A 26,351-nucleotide genomic window follows, 5' to 3' on the forward strand; every position below is an offset into this window, starting at 1 on the left:
AATCTGAAGTTTGTGTTCTGCGGTATATACATCAAGTACCAGTGTCAACAGAAACTATACCAAACCTTTCCAGTCAGTTAAACACACAAGTTTACAGCACCGGTGAGAACTGAACAAGAGCTTTCCAGTCCATGGCAGTAGAAACTATTCATTCACTCATTGAGATTAGTGCAACTGTGAATCCTTGAGATAAACATTCAAATATTAAGGATAGCAGGAACATGCAACATAAAAATTCAGCAACTCCTGTCCTTGCTAATAAGGACTATTCCATCACTCACTCAAAAGATTTTCATGGTGTACTGAAACTGTTAACAGTAAATAGCCCTCCTCTTAACAGCTCCCTTTTCATATATAGAGTATTATAGCATGGTATCTACTACATTGAACTAAATTGTTTCATTCTATTGATAATAGTCATAAAGTCATCTCTAATGCCCCCGTGAATGAATACTTGCTGGGTAGTTGGAGCTCAGATATATCACAACATAGCTTGGTTATATGGAAAGTTTGTTTAGAAAGGGTTGCCTACAGGTTGTTCTGACTAAGATAAAACTATGTTGGCTTTTAATACTCGGCTTTGATTCCACTGTGTTTTGGAATTGATCCTGTCGATGATGATAGAATAAGAGTTCCCAGGCTATCCCACACACTACTTCAGGCTTTGATATTAAGGGAATAAGCTCAACCAATATAAAATATTGTCCGTGTGATGATGCAATAAGTGTTAGGCAATGATAAGAATTTTCCCATCATCACCTTGTGAAGGTTCAGCTAAGAATTACATTTGTCAGGTTCGTGAATGTCCAGCTGCAGCAGTTTTCTATGTTAGCACATGAAAGCTGTTCCATGATTGTGTATATTTTTTCTCTCCTTCACTAGATCCCTCAATATTAAGCAGCATTCTTTAGCTGAGGAAGTGAACAGGAAACTGCTTGCAAGGCTTTGTCAGTAATGCTGGGAGGTGTAGGAAGTGCTCCAGCTTACTGATTTCCATGTATGCTCTTTGCAGATAGCCTAAAAGCCACTTAGTGAAGCTCCACGCATGTGGTGCAGCTAATGTCAAAACACCAGAGCCTAGAAATTACTGTTGTCGATATTAGCAGATGAGTGATTAACTCATCCATATAAGATTCCTCTGTCTTCTATTTTAAAGCAGACATTAACCACGGTAAAATTAACATGTTAACAACTACATAGGAACGAGAGTAAGCCATTCAGCCCCTCGAGCCTGGTCTGCTATTCAATGACATCATGGATGATCTGCATCCTAACTCCATCCACACACCTTCCCTCCATATCCTTTAATACCCTCGGCTAGCAAAAATCTATTGATCTCTTATTTAAAATGATTAATTGTGCAAGCAACTGCTGCTTTTTATAACATATGAGAGCTTTAAGCACCCTTCTACTGATATTGCAAACAATCATTTATCTCATTGCTATTTGTAGGATTTTGCTGTACATAAATGGCCTGCCATGTTTGCCTATATCACAGTGATTACACTTCAAAATAATTAATCGACTCTGAAGTGCTAGGAACATCCTGAAGATGTGAAAATCATTGCCGGTTGCAGAATAGGCTCTACAGTGTTAGGGGTCTACCTGGGATTCATGTGGCCATCTGGTGAGTTTCCGTGGTGGGAATGAAACTTCACAAAATTAACTCTTAGAAGAAAATAATTCAGAAAAGCAAATTAAAAAAATATGGTGGTACAATAATAATATGACTCATAAGTACAGAGGGTTGAAAAGCTAATTTTACCATCTGCTCGGATCAGATCTCACACTCTTAATGGTACTGTAAGCTGCACCTGGGAATAAAAATTCATGTACTGTACTCTCCACTCCCAGAGCACCAATGAATCCTTCATTGGCTAGAGGTTAACTCATAAAAATTAGACAGAAGGTTTTTCTAAATTATACATAACATAAAATCTCTACTGGAAGCAGCTTCACTGTACAGTGGTTGCGACTCTCTATTCTTTTATTTCAAATCCTTTCAATATTCAACCTCCTCAGCTATAGAAATCTGATATTTTTCCATGTATAAACTATAAAGAGCAATTTTCTCTGCATTAAAGCTCAGTAATCATTAAGTAGAATGAGACGCACAGTACTACTATGTATTTCGTCAGTTTCAAAGTCACAATCATTTTAGATTTTTGGGAAAGACATTTTATACTGCTTTATTAGCTTTGTTCAGTTGCCAATGCCTGAGAAGATTGTGGGGTCAAATCTTATTCCAAAACTTCAGTATCTAAATAAGGATATATAAATAAGTCCTCTCTTGTTGTAGATACTGTCTTTTAGATAAGGCATTAAACTGAGGACTTGTCTGTCTTTTTGTCAGGTGGATGTTAACAATTCCATGGAATTATTTGAAAAGCAGCAATTTTTCTGGTCTTCTATCCAATATTCTCACCCTACTGACAAAATAATTGGTCATTCATCCATTTGCTGTTTTCAGGATATTGTTGTGCACAGTTTGTACACATAAGTCATTTCATTTCAAATCAATTGATTATAAATGAAACACTGGGCATTTCTGAGTGATGTGATAAGGGGTTATACAGATGCAATCTCTTTTTTTAAAAAAAAAGTTCTATCCTCAAAAGAAAAATTGAAACTTATAGAGAGGATAAAATAGTTCCAATGTATTTGGATGATTCAAAGCATAGTCGTGTTTTTACTCTATCTTGCGTCACTGCTAAGATGAGAGGCACAATTGTAAAGTGTTTAGCTACTGAGTGACACAACAGCGGCCCATGGAAAAAGAATCATCCTGACCCACTCTCAGCAGAATAACATTTATTAGGTGCACACATATGCTAGAAACATTGTGCTTTCAAAAACAGGAAGAAAGACAAGGGTTTTAGTTCAATAGAAAACTGTAGTTAGCAAGAACCAATCTAGAGTGAATAAGATTCTTGGCATTGGGGGATAATTAGTTCCCCACAGAACACTAGTTCATCCAAATAAGGCAACCATTAATGTGACTGACCTATGGCACATCCCAGATTCTATGAGGTAGCTATTAAGACACATGCAGCTTGGATTACTGAAATGGAACCAGCCCCACCAACCCCCCCATCCCCCTCAGCCTTTGTCTTTACTATTTTGATGCCCTTCACCAAGTGATGTTGATTAGAACTGGGAGCACCACTGCTAAGAAATGCAACATGAATAAAAACTCTCTCTAATCCAGACAATATTCAATGAATCTTCTATGAAGCTGCAGTATACTAATAAATGAATAGCTTTTTAATTGTTTTTAATGAGTCTTTGCCTCAACAAAAGCAATTTAAAAGTAAGAAGTGAATTGAGTCACAAAGTCTGATACAGCACAGAGTTTCAGTCAATCTTTTCCAGTGCTCCTCTCAAATTCAGGTCAGTTCTATATATTTACACATACAATGATTTCAATGTGCACCAGGGGAAAACAACTTGGCTTCTGAACCAAATCAAACTATCATAAAATATGCACATTCTTGGAAATAACTGATTATAGAATAGTGCAGAAACAGGAAGATTGGCCCACATAAAATTCCTCCTTTTCAAGAAGGCATCTAATAATCTTTTGAAAGCATTCAGAAGGGTAGACCTTCCTGCCCCTCACCCCCCCGCCACCAACCAACCCCATCCCCAGCGCTGGGCAGGAGCAGTGCAGAATTTTTTCTACAGCAACAGCAACAACAACAACAAATTGTAATTGTTTAGCACTTTTAACATAGTAAAATGTCTCAAGGCCCTTCAACAAAATATGACAAAGAAAGACTTGCATTTATATAGTTCCTTTCACATCCACTGGACATCTCAAAGCACTTTATAGCCAATGAAGTACTTTTTGTAGTCACTGTTGTAATGCAGGAAACGTGGCACCAGTATGTGTGCAGCAAACTCCCACAAACAGCAATGTGATAACGACCAGATAATCTGTTTTTTTGCTATTTTGATTAAGGGATAAATATTGACCAGGACACCAGGGATAACTGTTGTTCTTCGAAATAGTGCCATGGAACCATTTACATCCACCAGAACAAGCAGATGGGGCCTCGGTTTAACACCTCATCTAAAAGACAGCACTTCTGACAGTGCAGCACTCCCTCAGTACTGCACTAAAGTGTCAGTTTTGATTTTTGGGTTCAAGTCCCACTTCAGAACCTTATGTCCTAAAGGCAAGAGTGCCACCAACTTAGCCACAGCCACAAGGACCAAAAGCTTGGTCAAAAACATAGGTTTTAAGGAGCATCTTAAAAGAGGAAAGAAAATTGCAGAGGCGGAGAGGTTTAGGAAGGGAATTCCAGAGCTTCAGGCCTAGGCAGCTGAAGGCACAGCCGCCAATGATGCAGCCATTAAAAGTGTCAATGTACAGGAAGCCAGATTTGGAGGAGTGCAGATATCTTGGAGGTTAGTAGGGCTGGGGAAGGTTACAGAAATATGGAGGGGAGAGGCCATGGAGGGATTCGACAATAAGGCATTTCTTAAGCAGGAATCTTTGTAGGTCAGCGAACACAGAGTTAGGATATAGGCAGCAGAGTTTTGGATAACCTTAAGTTCATGGAGGGTGAAAGATGGGAGGCCTAATCTCTTCTTTAAGTCTTCTTGGGATTTTCTTAGATTACCGATGTGTGGAAATTATCATCGCTATTTACCTTTTTGTATCGCTTCACAATCTTCAAGACCTCTATTAGCTCAGCAATCAGCCTTCTGAACTCGAGTGGAAAAGAGCACTAACTTCTCACGTCTTTCTTCATAACTATAATCCATCCACTTTGAATTATGTGATGTGGTCATGGTATGAGAATTAAGAGAAGTAACTGGCAGCTTGCTTAACAAGATGGGTTGACAGAAAACTTTTAAAGATGTGGGAGAAGTGGAGAACCTTAGGGATTTAAACATGGAGTTCCAGAGAGTGAAGTCGAGACAGCTGAAGGCTCTGTCATCGATGGTGGGGTGAAGAGAAAATGAGATGCACAAAAGGGAAGTCTCTGAGAATCAAAAGTTGCAGAAGGGAATGTAAGGCTGGAGAAGATTACAGAGATATATTGAAGTAAGGCTATGGAGGGATTTGAAGATGAGGAAAAGGATTTTAAATTTAATGCATTTGGGAACAGGGAGCCAATGTAAGTCAGTGAGGACAGTAGTGATAGGCATGCAGGACTTAGTGCGGGACAGGAACTGAATTCATGATGGAGGATGGACAGCTGGCAAGAAAGATACAGGAAGAATCAAATTCAGATGTGACGAAAGTGTGGATAAGAGTGGCAATGGGATTGAATTGATTCAATCTGAGTAGGTACTCAAGAGAGGATGGATTGAATGACAAGAAAATGAAGTTTATGCTGGGGGTCAAAAATGATGGCGTTGGCCATCCAGTACACATATGGAGAAATTGTGACTCAACCCCGACTTGCTATCAGACAGATAATTTCACAGCATAGAAGTGGCTGTGGGGTTGAAGAAAATAGTGGAGAAGTAAAGCTGGGCATTATCAGCTTGCGTATGAAAGCTGAACAGGGCAGACTGAAGGAATTAAATCAGGGAATTTTGGGAGAAATGGGTATAGAGATGGGAAGAGATGACCACCTAGAAATTTGCTTGAGCCCACATTTAGATGCGTGGAATTGCAGGGAAAAGTCCTTATGCTTTAATGGAGCCTCATTACCACAGAACCAGTGAACTTTGGACACTAAAACAAATCTAACCAGTGAAGCGAGAGGAAAGATATGGCTGCTACGATGCCAGCAGTGGCCCATAGATAAATTAAGGAGACTGGGAAGGGCTTGACCTGGAAGCGTAGGCAACTGGCTTTGAAAGGGGAGCAAACGGATCAGAAGGTAGGAATAGCTGGGGTAACAGCCACGATGGGGTGGAGTGGTAGCCAGCAGTGGCCTGCGATCTTTGAATGTGAGATTGGGAGGAACACTCCTGCCCCTCCCGACTTCACAGTCAGGTATGCATATTTTAAGATTTCATCTTGTTGGTCGCGATCTAACAAGTGGTCCCTCTAAGGGCTGCTTGTTAGTCCACATGTAGACCCAGTTTTTCTGAGTGCAGGTAGCGCTGGGTCGAATGCCTGCTTCAGACCAATAAGATCGGTGCTGCATGTCCGCTCGTGATAAGTGCGTGCTTCTTGCCTGGTTCAGAGATCTTTAGCACCTGGAAAATAGGCATTGTGGTGCCAAATTTCTAGACCAACGTGTTCAAGGGCCTTAGAGAGTAAAGAGTTGTTAAAGATGAAGTGGTTGTTGAAGAGAACAGATGGGCTGAGAACAACCAAGTATTAGACAATGTATGCTATACATAAGAACCTAAGAAATAGGAGCAGGAATGGACCATTCGACCCCTCCAGCCTGCTCCATTTTTCTACCTCAACCCCACCTTCCTTCCCACTCCCCATATGCCATGACTCCCTGAGAGATCAAAAATCTATCAGTCTTAAATATTCTCAACAATGGAGCATCCACAATTCTGGGGTAGACAATTCCAAATATTAACAACACTTTGAGTGAAGAAATTTCTTCTCATATCAGTCCTAAATGATCGACTCCTTATCCTGAGACTGTGCCCCCGTGTTAAAGATTCCTCAGCCAGGGGAAACAACCTCTGTGTCTACCCTGTCAAGCCCCTTTAGAAACTTGTATGTTTCAATGAGATCACCTCTCATTCTTCTAAATTCCAGAGAGTACAGGCCCAAATTACTCACCCTCTAATCTTAGGACAACCCTCTTATCCCAGGAATCAATCTTGTGAACCTTCGCTGTACCACCTTCAAGGCAAGTATATCCTTCCTTAGATATGGAAACCAAACTGCACTCAGTACTCCAGGTGTGCTCTCACCAAAGCCCTGTACAACTGTAACAAGGCTTCCTTATTCTTGTACTCCAATCTTCTCGCAATAAAGGCCAAAATGCCATTTGCCTTCCTAATTGCTTGCTGTACCTGCATGCTAACTTTGTGTTCCTTGTACGAGTACACCCAAGTCTCTCTGAACATCAACATTTGAAAGCTTCATATCTTTTAAAAATATTCTGCTTTTCTATTCTCAAGAATAACCTCACATCTCCCCATATTATACTCCATCTGCCACCTTGTTGCCCACTCACTTATCCTGTCTATATCTCTTTGCAACCTCTTTGTGTACTCCTCACAACTTACATTCCCATCTAACTTTGTATCGTCAGCAAACTTAGATACATTACTCTTGGTCATTTTGTCTGAATCATTATTAAAGATTGTAAATAGCTGATCCCCCAGCACTGATCCTTGCAGCACTGTACTAGTTACAGCGTGTCAACTTGAAAATTTCCCGATTATCCCTACCCTCTGCTTCCTGTCCATTAACCAATCCTGTATCCATGCTAATATATTTCCCCCAACTCCATGAGCCCTTGTCTTGCATATTAACTTTTTGTGCACCACATAAAAGGCTGGTTAACAAAATTGCGGCTCATGGAAAAGGAGGGTCAGAGTCCAATTGGATAAAAAATTGGCTTAAGGACAGAAAACATCAAGTCATGGTAAATGGTTACTTTTCAGACTGGAGGATGATAGACAGTGGTGTTCCCCAAGGGCTAGTGCTAGGACCACTGCTTTTTTTGCTATATATAAATGACTTGATCTTGAAATACAGAGAATTACAAATTTTGCTGATGATATGAAACTTGGAGGAGTGGCAAACAGTAAGGATAATATGAACTTTCTACAACAGGACATAGATAGGCTAGTCGAATAGGCAGACAAGTGGCAGATGGAATTTGAAATTGGGCAGCACAGTGGCGCAGTGGTTAGCACCGCATCCTCACAGCTCCAGTGACCCGGGTTTGATTCTGGGTACTGCCTGTGCGGAGTTTGCAAGTTCTCCCTGTGACTGTGTGGGTTTTTGCTGGGTGCTCCGGTTTCCTCCCACAGCCAAAGACTTGCAGGTTGATTGGTAAATTGTAAATTGCCCCTAGTATAGATAGGTGGTAGGGGAATTGTGGGGATGCGGTAGGAATATGGGATTAATGTAAGAATATGGGATTAATGTAGGATTAGTATAAATGGGTGGTTGGTGGTCGGCACAGACTCGGTGGGCCGAAGGGCCTGTTTCAGTGCTGTATCTAATAAAAAAATTTTTTTTAAAGTGTGAGGTGATGCATTTTGGCAGAAGAGATAGAGTGAGGCAATACAGATTTAATGGCACAGATCTAAAGAGTGTGCAGGAACAAAGAGACCTGGGGATGCATTTGCATTGATCTTTGAAGGTGGCAGAACATATTGAAAGAGTGGTTAGCAAAGCATATGGGATCCTGGGCTTCACAAATAAAGGCATCGAGTACAAAAGCTATGCTGAACCTTTATAAAGCTCTGGATAGACCCCACCTGGAGTATTGCATCCAGTTCTGGTCACCGCACTTTAGGAAGGATGTGAGTTGAGAGGGTGCAGAGGAGATTTACCAGAATGGTTCCATGGATGAGGGATTTTAGTTATAAGGTCAGATTGGAAAAGCTGGGGTTGTTCTCCCTGTATCATCGCACTTCTGATGTGCATGCCACAGGGGAAAACTGTTCCCATTAACTGATGGTACAAGGACAAGGGGACACAGATTGAAGATTTTGGGCAAGAGATGCAGGGGAATATGAGGAAGAACTTTTTTATACAGTGAGTGGTAATGACCTGGAACTTGCTGCCCACGGGGGTGTGGAAGTGGAGATAATCAATGATTTCAAAAGGAAATTGGATAGGCACTTGAAGGAAACAAACTTGCATGTCTGCGGGGATGGCAGGGGAGTGGGGACTGACTGTATTGCTCTGCGGAGAGCTGGCATGGACTTGAGTTCCCCTTTATCTACCCTACTAGTTACATCCTCAAATAACACTAATAAATTTATCAAATACAAATTCCCTTTCGTAAAATCACACTGACTTTGATTATACTATGATTTTCTAAGTATACTGTTAAGACTTGCTTAATGATAGATTCCAGCATTTTCCCAACGAATGATGTCAGGCTGTATTTCCCTGTTTTCTCTCTCCCTCCTTTCTTGAATAGCGGTGTTACATTTGCTAACTTCCAATCTGCTGCGACTGTTCTAGAATCGGGAGAATTTTGGAAAATCATAACCAATGCATCCACTATCTCTGCAGCTACCTCTTTTAGATCTCTAGGATGTAGGCCATCAGGTCCTGGGGATACAAAAGCCAAGAGAATTGGATAGAAAATAGACAGATTTGAAAGATAAGAGCTAATTAAGAACAGTACAGCCTAATATCGTAACAAGAACAAAATTGTGCGCAGACGTTATTCACCAAGATGATGAAATTATTTTTAGAAAGCAATCACAAACAATATTAATTCAGTGACTCATTCTTCATACCAAAACATTTAAACATGGCCAGTTTTGAACAGATAAATTGGCTAAAATAGGAAAATAGATAGCTTAAATGTTCCTGCATTTCTAGGAGTTGGCACAATAGGACAGCACTTGAATATTTCTGCAGCACTTCAGTGTACTTAAGTGAGGCAGTGCTGGTTCACCCAATATAAATATTCACTGACTGCAAAGTGTAATCAACAGAAAATTAAACAATTGACTAATTGTCATGTCATTGACAAGCAATTGTGGGTCTGTGAATTATGCATATAATTAACCCAGTTACTGAGACATATTCTACATTTGTGATGATGTTTATGAATTAGCAACAGATGGTAGCAGGTCTTGGAATAACCACAGAAATGCATTATAGCACTGTTATCTTACTGCTTTGCATCGATAGTGGCTTCAAAAACACCCTGATACAAAACGGGTAATATAACTTGGGAGATAGGTCCTAGACCTTAGATAATAAACCTTGAGAGGCTGGTCCAGGAGAGTTAACACAACTTGGGAATTAGGTCCAGGACCTGAAGTAATATAACTTGGCAGTCAGCCAAGGACCAGAAAGGGCTCCAATAAAAAGCTAACTTTTCAACAATTTCAGCTCCCAATGAAGCCGACAGACATTGTCTGAAGGTAATTGATCTGCTCCACAATCGACTGCCTTTACCTGGAAGTCCTAGAAGAGTTTTCAGGCCTTTCCTGGGGCATCATTGGGACTTATGCTGGCTTTCAGCTGGAGGAAGTTCCACTGAGGCCTTTTAAGGGCACAATGGATGGAATTCCTGGGAAAGCCTGGGATTGGTCCCAAACATACTTCTTGATGTCGGGTTGAAGATATGCCCATGTCCCTCTCATTGGAATTTTCTAAATTAAAAAATTCATCACTAATCCAATGTTTGAGTTACAGGATAGGCTGTTATCTCAGGGTCCACACAGCCTCAAAATAATTATCTGATTTATTCAAAGTCTTTGCTATATAGCATACATCCTAGGAATTACTTTCTTCTGATTGCTGTAACTGTAATGAGTTTGTGGGACAAACTGCTAGGTCAGCTGCCTAAATGGAATATAATTCTTTTGGCTGTAAAACTGTATCCATTGGGCCTTGCCTTGAGGACTTACTAACTGGTTTTGCCCACACACATGCTTGTATGAAAAACTTGTTGTCATTGGCATTAATTCTGTATAGATTATTTCTGGTTGTTTAATCATGGATGTTCCTTGGGAATTTCAACAAAGACAACTTCTCTAAAATCAGACACAACAATTTCCACCAGCTCAGTTGAGGGATATTTCGACTAATTTCAGATATAATGAGGTCTTGTTGAGTGATCATTCAGAGTTTAACATAGGGCAGTCTATCTGCCAACTTGTCCTTGCATGATCTACAGTAACTGCAAATACTCAGATGTGTTTCCACAAAGTGACTTTGTGGATCCATGGAAAGATACGGTGGCAGAAAGAAAATACTGACACTCAGAATCACAGAGCACAGGGGGCTATTCGGCACATCATGCCTGTGCTAGCTCTTTGAAAGAGCTATCCAATTAGTCCCACATCCCTGCTCTTTCTCTGTAACTCTACAACATTTTTCTTCATAAGAATATATTGAATTTTCTTTTGAAAATTACTATAGAATTTGCTTCTACCACTCTTTCAGGCAATGCAATCCAGATCATAACCAGTTGATGTGCAAAAGGAATTCACCTAATTTCCCCCAGCTTTGCTCTGGTTACTGATCATCCTGAGAAGGAAACAGTTGTTAAAGGCTGAGGGTAATTTAAATGATAAGAGGGTGATTTGAGTGGCCCATGTTTGTGACAGTTGGTTTTTTTTTTAGAATTAGAATTAGAATATTACAGCGCAGTACAGGCCCTTCGGCCCTCGATGTTGCGCCGATCATCTGACCTACACTATTCCATTTACATCCATATGTCTATCCAATGACCACTTAAATGCCCTTAAAGTTGGCGAGTCTACTACTGTTGCAGGCAGGGCGTTCCACGCCCCTACTACTCTCTGCGTAAAGAAACTACCTCTGACATCTGTCCTATATCTTTCACCCCTCAACTTAAAGCTATGTCCCCTCGTGTTTGCCATCCTCATCCGAGGAAAAAGACTCTCACTATCCACCCTATCTAACCCTCTGATTATCTTGTATGTCTCTATTAAGTCACCTCTCCTCCTCCTTCTCTCTAACGAAAACAACCCCAAGTCCCTCAGCCTTTCCTCGTAAGACCTTCCTTCCATACCAGGCAACATCCTAGTAAATCACCTCTGCACCCTTTCCAAAGCTTCGACATCCTTCCTATAATGCGGTGACCAGAACTGCACGCAATACTCCAGGTGCGGCCTCACCAGAGTTTTGTACAGCTGCATCATGACCCCGTGGCTCTGAAACTCGATCCCCCTACTAATAAAGGCTAACACACCATATGCCTTCTTAACAGCCCTATTAACCTGGGTAGCAACTTTCAGGGATTTATGTACCTGGATACCAAGATCTCTCTGCTCATCTACACTACCAAGAATCTTCCCATTAGCCCAGTACTCTGCATTGCTGTTACTCCTTCCAAAGTGAATCACCTCACACTTCTCCGCATTAAACTCCATTTGCCATCTCTCAGCCCAGCTCTGCAGCCTATCTATGTCCCTCTGTACCCTACAACACCCTTCGACACTATCCACAACTCCACCGACCTTCGTGTCATCCGCAAATTTACTAACCCACCCTTCTACACCCTCATCCAGGTCATTTATAAAAATGACAAACAGCAGTGTCCCCAAAACAGAACCTTGCGGTACACCACTAGTAACTAAACTCCAGGATGAACATTTGCCATCAACCACCACCCTCTGTCTTCTTTCAGCTAGCCAATTTCTGATCCAAAGCTCTAAATCACCTTCAACCCCATACTTGCGTATTTTCTGCAATAGCCTACCGTGGGGAACCTTATCAAACGCCTTACTGAAATCCATATACACCACATCCACGGCTTTACCCTCATCCACCTGTTTGGTCACCTTCTCGAAAAACTCAATAAGGTTTGTGAGGCACGACCTACCTTTCACAAAACCGTGCTGACTATCGCAAATGAACTTATTCTTTTCAAGATGATTATAAATCCTGTCTCTTATAACCTTTTCCAACATTTTACCCACAACCGAAGTAAGGCTCACAGGTCTATAATTACCAGGGCTGTCTCTACTCCCCTTCTTGAACAAGGGGACAACATTTGCTATCCTCCAGTCCTCCGGCACTACTCCTGTCGACAATGACGACTTAAAGATCAACAACAACGGCTCTGCAATCTCCTCCCTGGCTTCCCAGAGAATCCTAGGATAAATCCCATCTGGCCCAGGGGACTTATCTATTTTCACTCTTTCCAAAATTGCTAACACCTCCTCCTTGTGAATCTCAATCCCATCTAGCCTAGTAGGCTGTATCTCAGTAATCTCCTCGGCAACATTTTCTTTCTCTACTGTAAATACTGACGAAAAATATTCATTTAACGCTTCGCCTATCTCCTCTGATTCCACACACAACTTCCCACTACTATCCTTGATTGGCCCTGTTCTAACTCTTATCATTCGTTTATTCCTGATATACCTATAGAAAGCCTTAGGGTTTTCTTTGATCCTATCCGCCAATGACTTCTCGTGTCCTCTCCTTGCTCTTCTTAGCCCTTCCTTTAGATCCTTCCTGGCTAGCTTGTAACTCTCAAGCGCCCTAACTGAGCCTTCACGTCTCATCCTAACATAAGCCGCCCTCTTCCTCTTGACAAGCGCTTCAACTTCTTGAGTAAACCACGGCTCCCTTGCTCGACAACTTCCTCCCTGCCTGACAGGTACATACTTATCAAGGACACGCATTAGCTGCTCCTTGAATAAGCTCCACATTTCGTTTGTGCCCATCCCCTGCAGTTTCCTTCCCCATCCTACACATCCTAAATCTTGCCTAATCGCGTCATAATTTCCTTTCCCCCAGCTATAATTCTTGCCCTGCGGTATATACCTGTCCCTGCCCATCGCTAAGGTAAACCTAACCGAATTGTGATCACTATCGCCAAAGTGCTCACCTACATCTAAATCAAACACCTGGCCGGGTTCATTACCCAGTACCAAATCCAATGTGGCATCGCCCCTGGTTGGCCTGTCCACATACTGTGTCAGAAAACCCTCCTGCACACACTGGACAAAAACAGACCCATCTAAAGTACTCGAACTATAGTATTTCCAGTCAATATTTGGAAAGTTAAAGTCCCCCATAACCACTACCCTGTTACTCTCGCTCCTGTCGAGAATCATCTTCGCTCTCCTTTCCTCTACATCTCTGGAACTATTCGGAGGTCTATAGAAAACTCCCAACAGGGTGACCTCTCCTCTCCTGTTTCTAACCTCGGCCCAGACTACCTCAGTAGACGAGTCCTCAAACGTCCTTTCTGCCGCTGTAATACTTTCCTTGATTAACAATGCCACACCCCCCCCTCTTTTACCCTCTTCTCTGTTCTTTCTGAAACATCTAAATCCCGGAACCTGCAACATCCATTCCTGCCCCTGCTCTACCCATGTCTCCGAAATGGCCACAACATCAGGATCCCAGGTACCAACCCATGCTGCAAGCTCACCCACCTTATTCCGGATGCTCCTGGCGTTGAAGTAGACACACTTTAAACCAAGTTCTTGCTTGCCAGTGCCCTCTTGCGTCCCTGTAACCTTATCCCCTACCTCACTACTCTCAACAGCCTGTACACTGGCACTGCAATTTAGGTTCCCATTCCCCTGCTGATTTAGTTTAAACCCCCCCGAAGAGCACTAACAAATCTCCCCCCCAGGATATTGGTACCCCTCTGGTTCAGGTGAAGACCATCCTGTTTGTAGAGGTCCCACCTACCCCAGAAAGAGCCCCAATTATCCAGGAAACCAAAACCCTCCCTCCTACACCATCCCTGCAGCCACGTGTTCAACTCCTCTCTCTCCCTATTCCTCTCTTCGCTAGCACGTGGCACAGGCAACAACCCAGAGATAACAACTCTGGTTGTTCTCGCTCTAAGCTTCCACCCTAGCTCCCTGAATTTCTGCCTTAAATCCCCATCTCTCTTCCTACCTATGTCGTTGGTGCCTATGTGGACCACGACTTGGGGGTGCTCCCCCTCCCCCTTAAGGATCCCAAAAACACGATCGGAGACATCACGTACCCTGGCACCTGGGAGGCAACACACCAACCGTGAGTCTCTCTCGTTCCCACAGAACCTCCTATCTGTTCCCCTAACTATGGAGTCCCCAATGACTAATGCTCTGCTCCTCTTCCCTTTTCCCTTCTGAGCAACAGGGACAGACTCTGTGCCAGAGACCTGCACCCCATTGCTTACCCCTGGTAAGTCGTCCCCCCCAACAGTATCCAAAACGGTATACCTGTTGTTGAGGGAAACGGCCACAGGGGATCCCTGCACTGCCTGCTGGTTCCCTTTCCTTCCCCTGACGGTAACCCATCTACCTACTTCTTTTACCTGAGGTGTGACTGCCTCCCTATAACTCCTGTCAATAATCCCCTCCGCCTCCCGAATGATCCGAAGTTCATCCAGCTCCAGCTCCAGTTCCCTAACGCGGTCTGCGAGGAGCTGGAGTTGGGTGCACTTCCCGCAGATGCAGTCAGCAGGGACACTCTTGGCGACCCCTACCTCCCACATTCTGCAGGAGGAACATACAACTGCCTTTACCTCCATTCCCACTATTCTAGATTCCCAATAAATCTACTGAAAAACCAAACAAAAAAAAAAAAGTCAAAACTTGTTCGTTTGTCTAGAAAACTCAGGCTAAAAATCCTCAGTCCTTCTCTGCTTCCAGGGAGTGTGCTAAAAGAGTGGTAATTAATCCACGACCTAGAAATGCCAAGTCCCAGACTTACATGGGGAATTCTGCCAGTCTTGGAAGAGGCAGAATCGCCACCTATCCCTTCCATGGCCAGCAGTACCAGAGAAGTTGGCTCTGGGCATGCGACTTCCTGCATCCGAAGTCTCAGAAGGACCTGATTTAGGATTGGATTCCAAAGAAAGGGATAATTTTTTTTTAGGCATTTAACTGTGGCCTAAGATGAACTGTTTGTTATGTGGGTGCCAGCAAATGCCATTTAAAATAGGGATCAGAGGCAATGTTCCCTTTAATTTCTCTTTGCTGTGCGCAGCGGGCTTTTTGCACTGTGCAGTTTAAGACTGCCACGTTGCCACACGTGTGGATTTTAAAGGCAACGTTGGTTGTGCATGGCCTGTTTGTTCCCTGCAAGGCATGTTGCAGTTTGCTGCACGTCCACGCACCTACGTATTGATCAGAGGCCTACACTTTCAGGGTCATTTTATTTTGCAATACAATCAGTAATCTATTTAATGTGCAGACCATAGCACAAGATGACAAAATCTGTTAGCTGTATTTTAAAAATAAAATTAAAAGATAGCGAGTGAGCTATATGAAGGAACTCAATCGATGTCATAAGGTGTGACAGTGTACCTCAACAAATCTGTATGCTTTTTCTGAGCAACTGATTTCCAATTACTTATTTGTTGCTATCTACCTTTAACCTGTACAAACGCCTTGATTTAACAGCTCCTTCCTCTAATCTTTATCATATTCTAATGGTTAAAACCAATAACCTTTTGTTTAAAATATTCTACAATGCAGTCATTTTGAGTTTCTCATCCTCCATCATTCATACAAATTAAGCATGGAATTTTCAAATGTTAGTCCCAGCCGAAACAGCGGACCTATAGTGGATCAGGAACCCATTGGAATCTGTCGCAGATCTTTAACTGAGCCACAGCATTAGCACCCACTTCTGAGAGGGCAGGCAGAATGGCGAGACAAGGCACAGTGGCGCAGTGGTTAGCACCGCAGCCTCACAACTCCAGGGACCCGGGTTCAAATCTGGGTACTGCCTGTGCAGAGTTTGCAAGTTCTCCCTGTGTCTGCGTGGGTTTCCCCCGGGTGCTCCGGTTTCCTCCCACATGCCAAAGACTTGCAGGTTGATAGGTTAATTGGTCATTATAAAAAAAAATTGCCCCTAGTATAGGTAGGTGGTAGGGAAACATATAGGGACAGGTGGGGATGTGGTAGGAATATGGGATTAGTGTAGGATTAGTATAAATGGGTGGTTGATGGTTGGCACAGACTCGGTGGGCCGAAGGGCCTGTTTCAGTGCTGTATCTCTAAAAAAAAATTTTGTCAAAGGCAAGATTTATAATTAAAGGGACCCCAGCATGGCCATAATGACTGATCTGGACAAGGATTCCTGAGGTTGCAGCAACCACAGGAATGGAACGGACACCTGGGAAGGCTGGCCTCTGATCTTTCACTCTTACCTGGAGATTCTGCTGCAGGATCTAAGAAACTGAAATGAGGTGATGCTGCCCAAGAACGGAAGAGGTCCTGCCCCTCAAACCAAGCAGGCATACATGGAAGAGATCAAGGAAGTCAAAAGTAGGAGTGTGGTCCCTTCAGTCTGGGGAAAGCACACCAAGAGGATCAAGGACCTCGGGGTGGGGGTGTGGGAAAGGTGAGTGGCATTACACTTTTAGGTGCCAAGCCCTGCACTGACTTTCCCATCATTCTCCTGCAAGTACTCCTAGAACAACATACCTTGCAGCTGCACTCATTCAAAAACAACAACTTATATTTATATAGCACCTTTAACCTAATAAAATGTCCCAAGGCGCTTCACAGCAGCATTATAAAGCAAAATATGACAACAAGCCATTTAAAGAGATGACCAAAAGCTTGGTCAAAAAGGTAGATCTTCAAAAGTATCTTAAAGGAGGAAAGCGAGGTAGACAGGTTAAGAGAGGTTTAGGGAAGGAATACCAAAGCTTAGGACCTAGACAGCTGAAGGCATGGCCACTAATGGTGGAGCAATTAAAATCAGGGATGCTCAAGAGGCTGGAAATTAGAGGAGTGCAGATATCATGGAAGACTGTAGGGCTGGAGGAGATTACAGAGATAGATAGCAGAGAAGCCATGGAGGGATTTGAAGATGAGAATTTTAAAATTGAGGTGTGTGTAACTGGGAGCCAGTGTAGGTCAGTGAGCACAGGGGTGATGGATGAACGGCATTTGGTGCTAGTTAGGACACGGTCAGCAGAAATTTGGGTGACCTCAAGTATACGGAGGGTAGAATGTGGAAGTCTGGCCAGCAGTGCGTTAGAATAGTGATGTCTGGAGGTAACAAAGGCATGAATGAGGGATTCAGCAGCAGAAGAGCTGAGACAGGGGTGGAGATGGGCCATGTTATCAAGGTGGAAATAGGCAGTCTTAGTGACAGCATGGATATGTGATTGGAAGCCCACCTTGAAAGAAAGACTTGCATTTATATAATGCCTTTCATGACCACCAGATGTCTCAAAGCACTTTACAGCCAATGATGTACTTTTGAAGTGTAGTTACTGTTGTAAATATAGGAAACGCAGCAGCCAGTATGCACACAGCAAACTCCCACAGACAGCAATGTGATAATGACCAGATAATCTTTTTTTTGCGATGTCGATTGAGGGATAAATATTGGCCAGGGCACCAGGGGTCTCCTGCTCTTCTTCGAAATAGTGCCACAAGATCGTTTACATCCAGCCGAACAAACAGATGGGGCCTCGGTTTAACATCTCGTCCGAAAGATGGCACCTCCAACAGTGCAGCTCTCCCTCAGTACTGCACTGGAGCATCAGCCTTGATTTTTGTGCTCAATCCCTGGAGCGGGTCTTGATCGCAGAACCTTGTGACTCAGAGGTAAGAATAATACCAACTGAGCCACAGCTGATACAGTATGACACCAAGGTTGTGAACAGTCTGGTTCTGCCTCAGACAGTTGCCAGGGAGAAGAATGGTATCAGTGGCAAGGGATTGAAGACAGTGGCTTTAGACTTCCCAATATTTAACTAGAGGGGATTTCTGCTCATCCAGTACTGGATGTCGAATAAACAGTGTGACCATTTAGAGACAGTGGAGGGGTCGAGAGAGGTGGTGGTGAAGTAGAACTGGGTGTTGTAAGCCTACATGTGAAAACTAATGTGTTTTTCGATGATATCGTCGAGGGGCAGCACGTAGATGAGAAATAGGAGGGGTCCAAGGATAGATTCTTCAGGGACACCAGAAGTAACTGTGGGAATGGGAACAGAAGCCATTGATGATGATTCCAGCTATGATTGGATAAATAAGAATGGAACCAGGTAAGTGCAGTCCCACCCAACTGGATGATGGTCATGTGGTGTTGGAGGAGGATGGTGTGATAAACTGTGTCAAAGGCTGCAGATAGGTCGAGAAGGACCAGGAGGGATAGTGTGCCTTTGTCACAGTGACAAACGATGTCATTTGTGACTTTGATAAGAACCATTTCAGTACTGTGGCAGGGACGGAAACCTAATTGAAGTGATTCAAACGTGGAGTTCGGGGAAAGATGGGCACGAACTTGCGAGGTGACAATACATTCAAAGATTTTGGAGAATAAAGGGAAGTTGAAGATGGGTTGGTAGTTTGCAAGGATGGAGGGGTCAAGGGTTGGTTTTCTGAGAGGGGTGATAACAGCACATTTGAAGGAAGAAGGTCAGAGCCTAGGAGAACCGTTAGCAATAATCAGCTAACATGGCAGCCAGGAATGGAAGTTGGGAGGCCAGTAATTAGAGGGAATAGGGTCGAGAGAGCAGGAGGTGGGTTTCATGGACAAGATGAGCTCAAGGAGGATGTGGGGAGATTAAAGAGAAACTAGGGAAGGAAACAAATTCAGGGCTAGGGCTTGGTGGCTGGGGGGGCCTTAGTGGAAGTTTGGCCCATTGGACTAGGGGAGAGAAATGACAGACGCAGCTGATCTGATAGTCTCAATCTTGGTGACAAAGACATCAATGAGCTCTTTGCACTTGTCGTTGGAGGCGAGGGTGGCAAAGACAGGAGAGAGGGGTTTAAGATTTGCAGTAGAAAAAAGACAGGGGTTATCTTTGCATTCCTGGATGATCCTGGAGTAGTAAGCAGTTTTCTCAGACAAGAGCAACACCCAATTGTGCTTTATGTGGTCCAGCCAGATCTGGCAGTGAATGGTAAATCAGATGTCTGCCATATCTCTTCAAGTCTGCATCCCTTGAACTTGAGAGCGGAGCTGAGGGCTATTACACAGGGGAATGGCCAAGGTGAAGAAGAGTAATGGAGGTGAGGGTGTGGTTTTGCAGACCGGTAGCTGCAGTAATGTTGTTGTGAATGGAGAGCCAAAGGCTAGACAATTGAGATTTTGAGAGTCCAGATCTGTGAACCTCCAGGCATGTCCTCACATTCCCATCTAGGCAGCCAACACTCCTCTCACCCTCAACACATGTTGCCCTTTCCTCCTCTTCACACAAGCCATTTTTACACACAACTCTCAGCACAACCTCGGGGAGAGGCAGAGATCTGAGGTAGTTGGTTGGCGGGGGCTGGCCCTCCAGTGACATTACCTTGATGGCCACTGGCAATGTGTGCCCACCTGGTCCACTGCGAAGGAGGTCTTGTTCGAGGAGGCTGCAGATGTCAGCAACCACCTGCCGTGAAAGCCTGAACCTGCTGAGGCACTGATGCTCACATATGTCAAAACAACTGATCCTCTGCCTGTAGACCCTGTGTTGGGTTCTCACCTCCTTGGAGCTGGAACTCTATGTCCATACCCTCTGCCCTGTGGAGTGGCATGTGGCTGAGAAAAAGGCAGCTGATGTTGTTTCTGTTGCTGTTGGTGTTACTGGTGCTGCTCTTCTTGTTCCTCCTCAGAGGTCCAGGCTACTGCTGCATAAGCTGTTCCCAGGCTGCAGTGAAGGCTGACAGCAAGGAAGTTGGGATGAAGGTGAGTGTATGCCGACATCTGAAAGTAACTCCAAAAAGTTGAAATTGACACTCAAAGTAGTGATTTCAGGCTGACAGAAGTAATCCTGCAAACACAAGCCTTTCCCTGTGGCTAACCACAGTTCAGTCTCTAAAGTCTTTCCAGACTGTCAATTTCATTAAACCATCATTCTCCCCTGTGCTCTTGCCTCGTGGACCCTGGTGAAATGCAGAGAGCTCGGGGAACCCGTGTGCTGGCTGTTAAAGTCAGAATGCAGGGTTAAAGTGAGACTTACTGACCTCTTGTAATATTTTAATTAGTTTACCGACAGCTTCACAAGTGTTCCCTGCTTGCCTCCAAACTTGCTTGGTGAAACCCGGAAGCGGGCAGGATGACGTCAGGTTCCTGGCCCAATGCCATTTTTAGGGGATTTAACCCCACGCCTGTACCCATGCCTGCCTCCCCTTGCCAGTTAAAATTCTGTCTTAGATGTTCTCTTGGTTCTCACTTTGTACTAAGGACACAGTTGAAGGAGAGAAGCCATATGATGTGGTTTACCTAGATTTCCAAAAGGCTTTTTGGAAATAAAAGACTCCTTTACAAACATTGAGTGGGTATCAAGTATAACACATGAGTTAAACGGAAGTAGTCGATATTCACTGGGTTGCACTGAGGAGAGGTATTCAGTGGGGTGCCCAGAGATTACCCCCAAATCACCGTCTTAATGCAAAGAGTATAAATTTACTGATAACACCAAGTTCGGGGACTGAGGACTCAGAGGATCACAACCAAGACCTTACAAGGAGAGCTCAACGGGATTTAGACCTGAACTGATCAGTAGAAAATTAAGTTCAATATAGACAACCATAGGCATTGCATTTTGTAGATAAAAATAGGAGGGTTGAACACAACTTGTCATGGAAAACCTAAGACATCAAGGAGTGTTAGGTGACTTGCCACTCACCATGTCTAAGCAATGTAAGACAGCAATAAGCAGTACAAATAGGATGCAGGATTATATCGCCAAATTAGTTGTTTAGAAAACCCCTAGATACCACATTGAAGCTGCACAGTGCTCTGGTAAGACTGTGCCTCTCGTACGGTGTACAGTTCTGGAAACCATGACACAAGAGGATTACGCAGGCCTCGGAGGCAATGCAGAGCGATCAATTAGGCTGATTACCAGTTCCAAGAGGGAAAAGCCATGAGGAACAACTTGCTAAGCTACAGCGCTTGAGCCCACAGCACTTAATGAGAAAGAAACTTAGAAGACCCATTACCAACGTCTTCAGTCATCTACCGGTAGACAATATATGTGGTTTTGACTAATATTGTCCACTTCCCAAGAAAAGAAATACATACATTTAGTAAGACAGGATATAAGGATACTTATGGATACACCAGGACAAGACAAGAGAGAGCAGATTCAGGGTAATGAAAGGCGAATTTAGGACTGACATTAGGAAATAGTTCTTTATAGAGTTAGGAGTAGGTTGTCAGAAAAGGCAATTAGGGCTAAGACTCTTGACTCGTTTAAGAAATATATGGATGCTGTAATGGGAAGAGGGTGGAGTTGATATTCTAGAAGAATGAGATCAAATAGGCTAAAGAGCCTTCTTCATCCAATACAATCCTTAGATCACTGCAGAGACACAATATTGCTATGAAACTTGTGATCTAAATGCACCAGAGTTTTTATCACACGAGCAAATGTTATCAGTTAGTTTTCCGTGTACTAAAGCAATCTCTGGAAATCCCTGGTATACATAGGTCCATTGTCCTTTATTTGCCTGTTTACAGCATACACTATATGGAGACTCAAAGGAGTCCTTCAGTTGACTAGGATACTCTCATATATTCTCTATACATTTATTGTCAGGAAAATATTTAGCCATTTCACTTACTTCACTAAGATATATATTAGTAATTAAAACACCACAATCAAAGTAAGATTATAAGCTATTATAAAGTGTGTGTGTTTTAACAACTGTGGATATAGTCATAGAGTCTTTTAGAGCACAGAAGGAGGCCATTTGGCCCATTGTGTCCATGCATGCTTTCCATAGAGCTATGCTGTCAGTCTCACTCCCTGGCTCGATCCCCATGGCCCTGCAAGTCTATTTCTGTCAAGTGGCCATTCAACTTCCTCTTGAAGTCGGTGATCGTCTCTGCTTCCACCACCCTTGTGGGCAGCGTGTTCCAGGTCATTACTACCTGTTGCGTAAAAAAGTGCTTCCTCATATTCCCCCTGCATCTTTCGCCCAAAACTTTCAATCTGTGTCCCCTAGTCCTTGTACCTTTTGTTCATGGGAACAGCTTTTCCTTGTCTAACTTATCTAAGCCTGTCATAATCTTGTCCACTTGTATTAAATCTCCTCTCAATCTCCTTTGTTCTAAGGAGAACAAACCCAGGTATGCATAGAATCATTTAAATTACAGCACAGGCTAATTGGCCCATCATGCCTTTGCTAGGACTAGCTGGAGCAATTTACTTTATTCCCATTTTTCCATATTATACATTCTTCCTTTCAAATACTTGACCAATTCACTTTTAAATAATATTATAGTTTCTGCCTTAATGTGATAAAGAATTCTATGTTGGAATAACTCTGCGTGTGAAAAGATTTCTTCTAACCTTCCCTATTGGTCTTCTGGTGATGTTCCTGAGTTTATTTTCCCTCATTGCCAATTCACAATCTTTCATTATTTACCTTCTCAAAACCTTTCACAATTTTGCACAACTGCATTTTGATATTTCTTGATTCTGGGATAAGGTCTGACTATTAATATGGTCATCTGCTATTGGCTCTGATGCAAAACAGTGCAAATGGCAATATGAGTTTTTTTCACTCTGGAAGACTTTCTATGGAAATGATGCAGGATAATTGGAATAGTGAGAGCAAAATGTCAGATATGAGGCTGCAATTCACAGCATGGGAATGTAGGAACAGGAGTAGGCCATTCAACCTCTCAGGCCTGCTCTGTCATTCAAGTTGATTATGGCTGTTCTGCATCTCAACTCCATTAACCCGCCTATGTCCCATTTCCCTTATACCCTCAGCTAACAAAAAAAAACTATCACTTGTTCCAGCATTCACAACCTTTTGGGGCAGAGTGCTCCAAACTTTTACCACCCTTTCTGTGAAAAAGTGCTTCCTGATTTTGTTCTTGAATGGCCTAACTCTAAGTTTAAGATTAAGTCCCGGTATGAACATAAGAAACAGCAGCAGGAGTAAATCATGTGGCACTTTGAGTCTGCTCTGCCATTCAATACGATCATGGCTGATCTTTGGTCTCAACTCCACTTTCCTGATTCTCCCAGCAGAGGAAATAGTTTCTCCCTACTTATCCTATCAAATCCTTTTAACATTTTAAACACCTCAATCAGATTACACCTCAATCTCCTATACTCAAAATAAGGCAATCCAAGTTTATTCAACCTGTCCTCATAATTACTATCTCTAGGTCTGAGTATCATTCTGGTGAATCAGCACTGTACCCCCCTCCAAATATATCCTTCCTGAGGTTCAATGCCCAAAACTGAACGTAATAGTCCAGATAGCGTCTGACCAAGGCTCTATACAACTGCAGCAAAACTCTTCCCCTTTGTATTCCAATCTCCTCAAGCAGCTAAGTATTAATAGTACCTGCAGCTGATATGTTTCCAGTCGCATCCGTTTTGCTGCTTTCCTGCTTTCGCTCTCACATGCAGCAGCCAGAATATTTTCTGCCATAGCTGAGGTCAAGTGAGGAGGGGTGGGTCGTGACTACAGAGAAGAAAAGGATAGACAAGTTGAACATTGCTGCATCAAATCACTGAAGGCTAAATGCCCAGGAACACTAAAATAGACCTGCTCAATCACAAGTCCTGCTTGTGAAACATATTCTGTACTCAAGATAAATGGCTCCTTTAATCAGGCTGCGAACTGAATCCTGTTCAATCACTGAACAGCATAAACAGATCTCACATGCACTTTCCTCAGGAATCATATGCTTGCTTTTAGTGACCAAATCAAAATGTATTTAATTATAGAGTAACACTGTGATCTCAGAAATGAAATGTAGCTTCTTTTATTCACAACCAAACTGAAACATTCACTGAAGCATTTCTGATGCTGCTGTAGTCCAGATATCTATTTCAGTGTGGGAGGGTGAAAGGTACTGATGTGGGACCAAATTGTCAAAACATGGCATTTGTCAGTTTTAAGAAGATGCTTGCTAAAATGGAGCCAATACTAATATTTACAAGCTTTCAATAATGTGACCTCAAAATGTGTTTGCAATAGGCTATTGAGCAGGGAAGTCTGAAATTGTTTGGTGCTGTAAAATCGTCATAAAAGTGGTCTTTGCTTGGCAGCGATATCATTTATCATCAGGAATACAGGACAACTAGAGCTCTCAGCATCAACCGGAAAGAATCAGAGTCTGGAAATTACATTGAGTGATGTTGTTGTGCGAGTGCTTAACGTGTATGAATCCCTCTCTCTGCTATTTTAACAGACACAGTAACCTGTTTTAAATGGATTAACACCACTGTTAATAAAGTGGAAAGAGGGATTTTATTTGAGTACTTTAAACTTTTCTATGTCTCTCACAGTAATTTCCAGGCACATTAGTTTAACTTTCTTTTTCAATAAATTGCTACATTTGTCAGGAGAGAAGAGTTTGGCAGAATTATGCCTCACCAGGACACTCTGGGATATACAAAGACCACTGATGCAATATGTACTGTTTATGGCTCTTCACTAATCAAGAATCTAAAGAAAATCTCTTATTTTACAAAGTGCCCAATAGTTTTTTAAATTGACAAAAACTGATGATAGACAAGGCCCATAGCGCAAGGCATGAGCAACATCTTTCTGAAAAGAGTAGGACAAATGATAAGGTAAATAAAGAAGTAGTGATAGATGGGTTTCATAAACGTGATGATTGTGGGAGAAAGAAGTTAGAGGGAGATAAATAAACCCACATGCTGTGCCACAAAATGCTACCCAAAGTCTGATTTTGATCAGGTTGTCTCAGAGGATGCGAAAGACAGTAGACGTCAAGCAGAAGATCCTTTTTCACAATAAGCAAGGAAAATTGCAGTGCAAGTCAACATGGACTGCTGTTCCACTATGTTCTACCCTCTATAAACCTGAGATCACCCAAAATTCTGATTCCCCGTGTCCTAGCTTGCATCAAATCCCATTCCCCCATCACCATGTGCTCATTGACTTGCACTGGCCCCTGGTTAAGTAATACCTCAATTTTACAATTTTACAACCTTGTTTTCAAATCCCTCAATGGTCTTATCCCTCCCTATCTCTATAATCTCCTCCTGCTCCACAACCCACTGAGATATTTGCACTCCTGTAATTCTGGCCTCTTGAGCATTCCCAATTTTAATCACTCCACCATTGATGGCTGTGTCTTCAGCTGCCTGGGCTCTAAGTTCTAGAATTCCCTCCTGAAACCTCTCTGCTTCTGTTCCTCTCCTTCCTTTAAGGTACTCCTTAAAATCTACCTTTTTGACTAAACTTTTGGTTATCTGCCCTAATATCTCCTTATGTGGCTTGGCATCAAGTTTAGTTTTATAATGCCCCTATGAAGCACTTTGGGATGTTTTAGTACATTAAAGACTGGGTTTTATAGGGTATTGAGTTGTTGAGGAGAGAAAAAGGAGTAAACTAAGTTTCCAGGAGGCATTTTTAATAGTGCAGAAAATATGAAAGAATTTATAGTTGCAAGGCACCTCTCATGACTTCAGGACATCCCAAAACACTTCACAGCCAATGAAGTACCTGTGGAATGTAGTCACTGTTGCACTGTAGGGAAACATGGTAGCCAGTTTACACACAGCATTACAAGTTGTTGCTGTTGAAGGCACTTATTCTCTCAACAAGAGAATGCTGTATGTTGGTTGGGGAATGAAGAAGACAGAGACAAGGCAGCGCAGGTTGGAGATAAGGCTCTAACACGGTAGTGCCAATATTCTGACTCATGCTCCTTTTTGAGTGCAAGATCCATTTTTTTTTAAAGATGTGTATTTTTACTCTCCCTTGTTTTTACACTCCCACAGGGGATGCTGAGACCAAGTGGGCCCACATCAGAGACGCCATCTATGAGTCAGCTTTGACCACCTACGGCAAAAGTGCGAAGAGAAATGCAGACTGGTTTCAATCTCATA

The 26,351-nt window shown here is 42.7% G+C and overlaps 1 protein-coding gene across 2 annotated transcripts in view; it reads right to left on the reverse strand.

The window, feature by feature from the left end:
* Positions 1-26,351, reverse strand: part of nol4lb (nucleolar protein 4-like b) — a 372,518-nt gene that overhangs the window by 24,278 nt on the left and 321,889 nt on the right. For both annotated transcript variants that reach the window (XM_068048369.1, XM_068048368.1), the window contains one exon: positions 23,830-23,949. In XM_068048369.1, coding sequence (XP_067904470.1) covers positions 23,830-23,949 — 120 coding nt within the window. The remainder of the gene's footprint in view (positions 1-23,829; positions 23,950-26,351) is intronic.

The sequence above is a fragment of the Heterodontus francisci genome, chromosome 16, assembly GCF_036365525.1.
Source record: "Heterodontus francisci isolate sHetFra1 chromosome 16, sHetFra1.hap1, whole genome shotgun sequence".
NCBI lineage: Eukaryota > Metazoa > Chordata > Chondrichthyes > Heterodontiformes > Heterodontidae > Heterodontus > Heterodontus francisci.